The 11268-nt window shown below is 35.4% G+C and overlaps 1 protein-coding gene and 1 long non-coding RNA gene across 2 annotated transcripts; both read right to left on the bottom strand.

The window, feature by feature from the left end:
• Positions 1–930: 930 nt before the first annotated feature.
• Positions 931–1410, bottom strand: LOC104216555 (uncharacterized). The gene has a single exon (XM_009766629.2). The coding sequence runs from the start codon at positions 1408–1410 to the stop codon at positions 931–933; it is 480 nt and encodes a 159-aa protein (XP_009764931.1).
• Positions 1411–7375: 5965 nt separating this feature from the next.
• LOC104216554 (uncharacterized) lies at positions 7376–10666 on the bottom strand. Its single transcript, XR_708520.2, has 2 exons — positions 9270–10666; positions 7376–7821 (listed from the first exon to the last, which is right to left on the bottom strand). It is a non-coding gene; the product is annotated as an uncharacterized lncRNA (long non-coding RNA).
• Positions 10667–11268: the final 602 nt, after the last annotated feature.

Below are 11268 nucleotides of genomic sequence, written 5' to 3'. Positions count from 1 at the left end.
AAAAGAATAGTTTATCAAAACTGTGAAAGTTCTATTGAAAAAAATAAGATGGTGTCAAATAGTTTAAAACATCTCAAAATGAGAAGAGTCGCATATAAAATTGAGACAAATGAAGTAATCAAGTGAAGGAAGATACACGTCAACTATAAAAATACACTTTGTCAGCAGTAGCGTCGCTTTGACACTTAAAACAATCGTTTTTTGGGAAACTAGTAAAAACACCCCATCTGCAATGCCAGTCTTAAACATTTACTAATTAAAATTAAAATTAAAATTCTTTCACTAATTAAAAGGCCAGTCTGACACATTTGTGAACTAAAAAACTTCTAATTAAACATTTGCTCCACACATATCATATATATTCCAAAATGAAATTTTCTCGGCAACAACGATCCAAATGTCCGGGGAGGGTCTGGGGTCGTGTCCTATCCCGAGATAGTTGAGGCGGTTTCCGATTGACTATAGGCTCAAAAAGACGAAAAAAATAATATATCAAATAATAACAGTATCACATGAACTAGAAAATAGATGAAAATCTATAATAATAACCAATAAATAACGCCCGACACTATGAAGTTTTCTCGGCACGAATTTAAATTAATTGAACTACGGAAAAAAATACATACATCGCTGATAATAATTTTCATCAAAAAGGGGGGTGGGGGGGGAGGGTATGGCCAATGACGTCAAGTTCCCCTTTTTGGGCAAAATGCATTACAATTTACAGATACATCATCAATGCTATGCCAAAAAAACACTCGCTCTAACTTATTTTCTACTTTAATGAAGAATGAATAAGGACTGTACGTCTGTACCCTGGATCTAAACTACACTGAATTCAAGTGTACATATCGTAGTTTGATTAGTGACAACTTTTTTTCTTTTGCTCCTCAGTCCTCGAATTCATTGCTATTTCCATTTCTCACCCTTTTAATCTTCTTCCCTTTGAGATGAGCTCCTCCCAAATCCAGCACCATAGTAAAACCGGTCCCACATCTCCGTTTCAAAATCCGCCGTTTCTGATGATTCTCCGTCATGATCATCGCCGACGTTATCTCCGCCGCCATCGGAATCCTTCTCATCGTCAGTGTAGTAAACGCCGAGAGAATCATTCGTCATCATTTTTTTCCTCTTCTTCAAAAGCTTCTTCCGCTTCTTATTCCTCCACGCTCTCCGGCAAAGTCCCGCCGGAATTTTGTATAAGGCCAGGAGGAGGATGTGCAGCACCGCGCATGGGCAACAGCAACATACCATAGCGCACTCCGCCGCCGTCCCTCCCGCCACTTCTCCTATCCTTTTCTGCTGTCTTCCGCTTATTCGCTTTTCCTCTTCCTTCGCCATCGCCGTCGCCGTTCTCAATAGTTGTCTCCCACTCGCCGCCGATGACTCTATCACGATTTGCCCAGTCATCGGCGTTAACTCCGACGAATCACGAAAAACAGCTCTCGCCAGTCACCGTCAACCGACGAACATCACGAGAAGTGCCGTGTTCACACTTAAAATGCTATGTTCTAGAACTTTGAAGCAAAAAATTTCACGAAAGTTTGATTTGACTTGAAAATCGCAGCTTTTTGTGATCAAATTAACTGAGAAAATCACTAATATAAATCAGAATGCTGAGAAGAGACGTGGAGAAGAGGGAGAGAAATTGGTATTTGGAGGAGATTTTTTGAGATTATCTGCATTTGAAATATATTAATTTAATTACTCCTAAATTTTTATGGTGGAAATTAGAGTACAGGCCAGACACAGAAAATGATTGAATAACTTACCTATTTTTTTTATTTAGTTTATGGGCTGAGATATATAGAATTAGATTTTGTTAATATTGAACGTGGATTATTGGAGCAAAAAAAAAAAGTATCATATTTAAGAAGTTGACTATAAATAGAAGAGCAGGGAAAAACAAAGAAATAAAAAAAAAAAAGAAATGAAGATGAGAATGAATGAATCTTAGCCGCGTCAGCATAGGGAAGGGAAGATAACAGTTCCAAACAGTGGTCTGACTGAGACAGTTTCAAAATGAATTTCTATATCCTTCTTATTTTGACTGCCCATGTTTTGTTCTTTTATAAAAACAAAAAATAAAATAAAAGTAATAGGGTCTATTAATAACTAAAAAAATAAATTTGCCAAATTCATCCCTCGTGTTTGGGTATGTTTAAACCACAATTTTTAAAATTTTTATAGCTACACAATATCATAAAATGTTTAATTAAGATACTATTTGAAAAGTCTTTCATTTTTTTCTCAAACTCTATACTAGGCCAAAAATGTCACATCTTGATATAAAGTTATAGCCACACAAATATTATGGTGTGTTAAAAGCATAAATTTCAAAAGTCCTGTAGCCACATAATGTTATGACATGTTTAATTAAGATAACAAATTTCAAAAGTCTTTATTTCTTTATCAAACTCCATGCTGGGTAAAAAAATGTAAAGGGAGGGAGTAATTTTTATTCGTAAGAATTAGAACAAGTTTCATTCGAAGTTGATGATAAGCTATAATTACGTATTTTAGTTGCTTATTACACTCTAATTTACTGCACTTTAATTGAGTTTGAGCTTTGATCGCTATTGTTTTGCACTAATGGTGTGTTTTATGCCTTGTAAGAGTGATTCCGAGCTATGTAGATGTTATAGAATGAATCAAGTGATTTGGAGCTTTGAAGTCTGAGTAAAAGCCCAAGAAATTAAGTCGGGATCGTGTTCGGGGATCAACGGATGATAGTTAAGAACGAACGACGAATCGAGTAGGTATATTGCACACTGTCTAGTAAAATGCACATAACTTTTCGCTCAAAACTACATTTGGGCTCCACATAAGGTTGGCAAGCTAACTCAAAGGGCTCCAATTTTCATATTTTACATATTTCCAAATTCCAAACAAAACAGGGTGAAAAGTGCGCGTCAAATGCTGGCCGCGCAAATGGGGCAGAACACTGATCAATATGCGCGGCCCATCCGCGGTTGATCCGCGGCCGCGCACGTCTGTCCGAGAAAAGTGTCCTTTTTCGCAGAGGAGAAGGTATAATTGTTTGGACCCAACCTTACTTGGTATATATACATAGAAAAACGATATTTTGAGGACTTTTGACATAATTTAGACCTAAGGAAGCTAAGGTGACCGGGATTCGACCTAAGGAGGCAAGAACACACTAGGAGCAAGGCGGAGAATTCTTTTATGAGTTTTTCACTTCTTTCTTCCTATTTCCATTATTGGTTATGAATTCTAATATTGTAGTTTTGCATAATATTATGAATAACTAATTTGTTATCCAGGGTTTTGATGGAACCTATTGGAGGATGATTTTCCTGTTACGCTAATATATTTTTGCCGTAGTATTTTTTCCTAATTATTCAACTACGTTTATATTATTTTTAGTTGAAGAGCTCTCAATCGAATGTGTCTATATAGTGTGTATTACTTGGGAAAAAGTGCATATTTAGGTAGTTGTTGAACAACATCACTCCTAACGTATATGAAGGATCAATACGAAGGGTTTAAAGGTGGGACTAGGCATAGCGAAACCTTGGGTGCGATCCGAGTAAGCCGTACTTAATGTCAGCTAGCATAATTCGGGAGAATATGTCTAGTAAATTGTGGTAATTACTCGGAAGAGAGTTACGATAGTCAGAGCGCTCATGATCGGTAGAGAATACTTAGGCGAATTTATAGAAAATATAGCGGGAAGGATTCCGACAATAGGGAAAATCATAACTCTAGACCTCCTTAATCTTGTCTCTAACCCTTAGTATCTTTAGTTGTTAATTTACTATTTTAATTTGTTAGTTAATTAGTTAAACGCAAGAATCTTAATATCTATAAGTTAGGAATTGTTCAAGCTTGTCTTCTTGGTGATATTGAACAACTGTAGTTAAGCCTTAGTTCTCTGTGGGATTCGACTCCGGACTTGTAAACTGGATTATATTTGCAATGACCGCTTAGCCCTTTTTATAAGGCATAGTTGGGCATGATCAAATTTTGGCGTTGTTGCCGGAAAACTAACGGTGTAGTTGTAGCTGTATATATTTCTAGGTTGCGAGTTTGAACTTTTATTTTGTTTTATTTTGTTTTGTTTTTTGTATTTTTTTATTTTATTATAACCGTTGTTTTGAGAAACATGACATCTTGGAATTATGGGAATTTAGGTGTAGATAATTTTACTATTGATCCTCATAAATATTGTAAAGGAAACCACCCGTATCAAAATTATCAAAATATTCTTGAGAGCGAGTTATGTACACCAACTCAATCTTATTTGTGGAATGTGTGTGATGTGTGTGGTGGTAAAAATGGTCACTTTTATGGTTGTGCTTATATTTCATATCTTCCCCCAACCCCTTACTATGATGGTTCTATCTTTTCTTATGAAGTTAACAAGAATAAAGAACCTGTGGATGCAGACCTGAAGGAGATCAAAGATAAGTTAAAGTGTCTACTGGAACAAAATAATGAAAAACAATTGCAGATAGAAAGGCAAGAGGTAACTATTCGCAACTTGGAGGCTCAAGTGAGTCAAGAGGTTGAAGCTTTTAATGCTCAACAAGCCAATTTTGGGGATATGAGCCAAAAAGAGCGTGAATTTGAGGTGTTAACTGAGGAGGTCAGAGTAGAACATCAACAACCTAGCCAACTACAATTTGAGGATGTCAATATTGTAGAAGTGAGACTAGAGTCAGCCAAGGACATTGAGGATATAAATTTTGTTGACTCTAGTATCATTGAGGTTGAGGATGCTGGAGGTCCTAAAGTTCATGTGTTTGAGCGCATTGGTTCTCACTCCAAATATTTTTCTACATTGTGCTTGGATGACGATATGGAAATCGAGTCATCCGAGTCGATTGAGGAGTCAAGGAATGAGGAACAATGTGCCTACATTCTGCATTTTTTTTGCCAAAAAGACAGGATTACATACCTCATCTAAAATCCAAGAAGTGTAGAATAATACAATGGTTGCTTGGGCCAATTAGATTTGTTCCTCCACCCCTGGTCCTTGGAGCATAGTCGACAACTTGATGTCAAATTGGGGGTTCAATTCATAAGCTCGAGGTGGAGGCAAAAAGTGATTCGTGTCGTGCCACGACGTTAAATCAAGTGCTTGTTGGGAGGCAACCCAACTTTATTGCTTTTTTTTTTTTTTTTAATTGTATTATTTTTGTAGTGCCAATATTTTATTTTCTAGGAGCATGGAAAGCAAAGCTATTGGAAGGATGCAACAACAAACCAGATGGTTGGAACTAAGTGTGAGGTACCCACACGAAGGACCAAGCCTGAGAGAAGTCTGAGTACCCTATGAGCTGCTAGTGCTTCAGTCTTTGGCCTACCAGGGAGATTCTCTTACCCTCTTATAGTTATGATGTGCATTGAGGATAATGCACAATTTTAAGTGTGGGGTGATGAGATTGTCTTGGTGACTTTTCATGCTACTTTAGTTGTGTTAGTTTAATTAAATAATATTTTTTTTAAAGATTGGACTTTTTTCGACGATGGACCTATTAGACAATTTTCTTGAGGGATTTAAGTCTAAAGAAAAAAAGACAAAAAATATTTTCTTTTGTTAGGTAGTGTAGCAATTACCCCTTGGTTTTTCTTTGTGCCACGGTTCTTTTCCAAAGGTTTTATTTGAACCGGGTGTAGTTAGTTTTATTTTTTTAGGAATAGGAGCCAGTGTGAAATGAATTGAATCGAAGCGATATCTCTTGATTATGTTATGCCTTGAGAATAGTGAGTACTTTGGTTGTGACGCTTAGGCTCAGTTCTTGACTCTTGTAGAAGTACCTTAAATTGTATGATCTTAACTTTGCTTAACTGCTTTGACTAGAGTGTCTTGATGAGTCCAATCCTGAGTGAGTTATGTGCCGTGTGTGTGTAAGATTTTGTGTTATTCTGTGCATTGTATTTGATGTCTAGAATTTGCCCCGTGTGTTTGCAAAGTAAAATAGTAGTTTTGTTCAGTCTTGAAAGTAATATAGGCGTTTCTTTGTTGAACCAGATATGTATATTTTACCTACCTAATTGTTATGTAACGTAGTTAACCCCTTTGAGTCTGTAATCCTGTTTCTTTGGCAACCATATTGCAAGCCTTACCCCCTTTGTTTGAATTAACCATCTATTTGAACCTTTCAACCTCTCATGAGCACTTGAATTGTATAAACTTTGTAAAAGTTAAAGTATGGGTGGTTGGTTTGGCTTTTGAGTGGAACTACTGAAATAAGGAAAAAGGTGCATTGTTTTGAAAAAGTAAGAGCCACTTGAATTGAAAAAGAAAGAAAAGTAAAAAATAGTTGTATTGCTGTGAAAAAAAATATTCCTTGATAAGTGGTGACTCTTGATGTAATTGTGCTTAAATAAGTTGAGAGTTAATGCATATTGATGTGAAGGTGGAGCTATGGTTTGACATAAATGTGGGGTTTCAACTGTTAAAGTGTATGTATTAAAGTGCTTAGGGAGGTGTAGTAACTCTTATATCTAAATGTATCCTACCCGACTCGCAACCTACATTTCAACCAATTAAAGTCCTACTTGATCTTAGACTGAACGAACTCGATTAGTAGAGTAGTACACTACGAGAAAGCCTATGGTGCATCTTTTGTGGCATATGAATATTATTTATGAGAGTGAGTGACATCTTTCTATCTTGAGTTCCTAATTATTCTTAAATTTGATGGTGTGTGGAACTACTCTCTTTTGTTGTGTGAGGGCACTTGATTCATGAAGGAAAGGTAATGTCAGTGACCTCTATGCTAGAGTAAGTAAGTTGTGAATAATGCGTGGTACTTGTGAGTCAATTCTTGAGGCGAAGATGTTACGCTTTTGTGCTTAGTCTATTTTAAGTATTCTTGGTGTGACGAGTTAGAAGAATTGTTTAAAAAGGTCGTGTCTATATAAAGTGTAGTTTAATTGCTCGAGGATGAGCAATGGTTTAAGTGTGGGGCGTTGATGGTAGGCTAATTACGTATTTTAGTCACTTATTACACTATAATTTACTGCACTTTAATTGAGTTTGAGCTTTAATCTCTAGTGTTTTGCACTAATGATGTGTTTTATGCCTTGTAGAAGTGATTTCGAACTATGTAGATGTTATGAAATGAATTCAAGTGATTTGGGCCAATCTAATTTTAAGACATGTACATGGATACATATATAATGTTTGCCTTATATATGGAGTTTAACCGCAGCATATATACCATTTGTATTAAGACTAGATAAGGCAAGCCCGTGCAATGCACGGGCCCAACGCAACTAACATGTTTCTATGTTTTTTTTTAAAAAAAATTGATAGGTAAATGCAAAGTTTTGTTGATCATAAAAGACTAAAAGAGCACCAAGTGTTGTTGAATATAGAGGGGATACAAATACAAGTAGGAGGTCTAAGAAATTCGTATTGTATACATCTTTCATTTTGGTTAAAGACAACCACAAAGCAAATATTTGTGTTCGAGTGTGTGGGATGAGTTTTCTTTATTTTTTAAACATATATGTTTCTTTCGTTCCAAACACCTAAAAAGTGCAAGATGAAATTGTATTCTACACATCTTTTACTTTGCTCGTCCATCCAACTTATGATAGCTTCTTTTGGGGTACCAGGCATCAACCACTTGAGTTTAAATAATCCTAGAAACGTGCATTATAGTTGAGAAGCAAAGGTAAATGTACTGTTTGTTCGATAAAAATCAATTACTTCACTGTACGATGACTTCCGCTTCCTCTAGGCACATGTAGCATCAGTGCAGTCCACTCCAATAGATTAATGTTGAAGATGCTTTCTCTTTTAAATCAGCCTCCAACTTCAAGTTTAAAACGTGCTACTACTTTCTGATAAATAAATTAAAAATAACCATTACAATACATATAAATCAAGCTTTGAGACATAGCTTACGCTCTTGTTTAGTATCCAAGGTTTACTTTTTTAAAATCATTGAAAATGTACAAAGTGAATGAGATTATCGGCTCGGTATAAGAACTTTTTAGTTAGTTCAAGTGACACATGCAAATATATACCTATAACTTTGAAGTTTAGCAATTCAACAACTCCATAAAACAAATGATGCTCTACGGTAGATTTAGATTTAGGATTTAAACTTTATGGGTTCAGATTCACAATTCTACCACATCTCATCTAATTTAATAGGTTCAAAATTTATTATTCATACATATTTAATAATTTGTTGGGCGAAAATACATGGTATGAGCAAAAACTATGGGTTCAGTTGAACCCGTAGCTTCTACATATAGCTGAGAGGACATAATGTGAAGACAACAAAGTATGAACTTAAATTGGTTGTAGTTCAACTTTCCCTTTAAAGGCCCTACTCATCTATACCATCTAATAATGCTTAGATCAAGAAGACGATAAAATAAGGAATCTATGCCCTTGATCTTACTAACCTAAAGCAGTTAATACCTCCATTGTTAATATAAAGGACCAGAAGACCAACAAAAAAATTCCACTACTAATGCAACAAATTAAGAATAAAAGACAGTAGGTAGATAAACACTTTCATCTTCCTCACAATTGCCAAGTATAATCTCTAAATAATAGATGAATCCACTAATCCGTATTTATCAAAATAGATTCACACAAAACTGTACAAAAGTTCATTAATCTCAAAGTTTTCTAATGAAATTACCAAAGGTTTCGAGTCTTAGACATTCCTACTCTAGCCATCATTGAAAAGGTTTACGCTAGAACTTTAAGATGTGAATGGCTAATTATCAAACCATATATAAAAAAAGAGAGTAAAACATGTGAACATATTAAAACCAATGTGAATTTCTTGTTATCTCCTTTTTTAGCATTATGTTTCTGGCTCCATTACAAAATTAATGGGAAGTTTCTCAATGCATTTTCTATTGCCTGTAGGCCTTGTACTTTGAAGCACACATTTTTGTACACCCTTATAGCTCAACTTCTTTTGCAAAATTATATGGTTGAATGTGTAACTGGACTATGAACATCTCTAAGTACCAAATGAGTTGTTGCTGAAAAAATAATCAGCCTTGACAATTTTAATGATACTACATGAGTTGTAACCGTAAAAATAATCATCTTTTTAAAACTTAAACAAAGACCATAACAATTTCTTAAGTACTCTTGTTTGCGTGGTGGAGCAATTTTATATTAAATAGTAGTATACAATTACACGCATGCATTTATCTTTATTACTATGAGCTTTGATATATATCATGATCGGTAATATCAGCTCTTAACCATGGCAACATCACTAAAGCTTGTACATTAGAAGAATATTCAAGGTGCATACCTGTACATCAGAAGACAACAATATATCCTCGCATGTTTGGCAGTTGCCTGGCAAATAATTCTTCGCTCATATTAATCAGAAGACAATAGTCTATCTTCACATGTTTGACAGTATCCTTGCAACTCGAAATAGCCTGAATTTAGTATTTAGTACTTGTTGCTCGGCAAAACAACTAAGACTCCATAAACGTCTAACAGAAAAAACTATAATATCAATACCAAAACATATGCTTATAAATACCATCATTTTGAACACAAACATATTGAGTCCCCTTGATTCGTATTGAACTTTATATTGATGCTAAAGGAAAAGACACGAAGTCGATGAAAAAAAAAGAATTTGCTGAAAATCTCTATAAAAACCAATAACTACAGAACCGGATAATGAAATAGATTCCTCATTGAAGGTTTCAGAACCTTTGTTTCCTGCTCATACTGGCAAAGTGAATACGCAACTACACACAAATAAAAATAATTAGTCCACCCCTATTCCAAAAGAAAGAAAGAAAGAATCCGTTGAGTTGCTGTGAATGAGTCCATTAATCTGAATGAGTTAAAAACAATATCTACTTAATAATGCTAGCTGAACTCAGTAAGGTTAATGACAATCACAGGAATATGAAACTCTTCTGCTTTAATCATTTTCTATAAGGATTTTTGTTTCGATTATATAATCAAACACATGATGGACTCTGTCTAATTAGCCCATTTTTGAATTAGTGTGGTTTCTCCCCTAACCTAATCTCCATTTTCAGACTTATATAACAAAAGAGTTAGTCGAAACATAGTGTACGTAAGCTGATTAGTCAAATCTCCAGAAAATTTGACACCACCACAAGAATCATGTGAGAGAACTTAGTACTATTATTTATCAGAGCTTCAATAAATTCACCTAGTACTATCACTTCAGGTGTAGCGTATAGCCATTTTAAAGTGAACTTCTAATCCCATTTTTATCTACTTGTCGTTATAATTATTCAAATATGTAACAGTGAGCCAAGAGGAAACAACGAATCAAAGAATAATACTTGTTCAACAATTGAAGGAATAGGGCAATTACGAACAACACTTAATGAGGGAAAGAAATTACTGAAGAGATGCCACAAATCCAGAAGGGTAATCGGACAGAATTTTTTTTTTCCAGTTTCACTGCGGCACTGCCCCTCCCTCAAAAGCCTTAAAAAGCAGATATCAAAGTTGTGGGTAAACACACTGCTCATTTATGAAAAAACCCAATTGCTTTGCACATTCACCTACCTCTTAGTTTTTTTTGGCCTTGATGAAGCAGAGAGTAAGCTAAACACTTATACAGAACAAAGAAGGGGAAAATACAAATAGAGAGGAATAAGAAAGGACGAAAAAAAGTAAGAACCGGAGAAAGCATTGCGTGAGCAGACGCAACAAACAACTTTTAGGATTTAGCTAATTGACAATTTTACCCTCTGTCGACCATCATGGCTTTTCTATATAGGTAGTGTGTACGCAGATCTTACCCCTACCCTGGGGTAGAGAGGCTGTTTCCAAATAGACCCCCGACATCCTTCCCTCCAAGAACTTCCCACCTTGCTCTTGGGGAGACTTCGAACTCACAACCTCTCGGTTGGAAGTGGGGGTTGCTTACCATCAGAGCAACCCCTCTTGTCTCGGAATGAGAAGTCTATACCTGCTATAACATATATTAGTAGAAAGAAGAAAACAAGAGATAATGAGTTAAAAGTGAAGGAACCAATGTGGTATACATTTCTATAGCCTGTTTGGCCAAGCTTAATTAAGGTGTTTGGCCAAGCGTTTGGAAGGAAAAAAAAGTGATTTTGAGAAGAAGCAGAAGTAGTTTTGGAGAAGCAGGAAAAAATAGCTTCTCTCCAAAAACACTTTTCTGAGAAGCACTTTTGAGAAAAATACACTTAGAAACAGTTTTCAAAAGCTTGGCCAAACACTAATTACTGCTCAAAAGTGTTTTTCTAATTAATTAGTCAAACACAAATTACTTCTCATCAAAA

This window comes from Nicotiana sylvestris, chromosome 11 (genome assembly GCF_000393655.2).
Source record: "Nicotiana sylvestris chromosome 11, ASM39365v2, whole genome shotgun sequence".
Lineage (NCBI taxonomy): Eukaryota > Viridiplantae > Streptophyta > Magnoliopsida > Solanales > Solanaceae > Nicotiana > Nicotiana sylvestris.
Note: the sequence above shows the minus strand (reverse complement) of the source record. Positions and strands in the feature narration are given on the sequence as shown.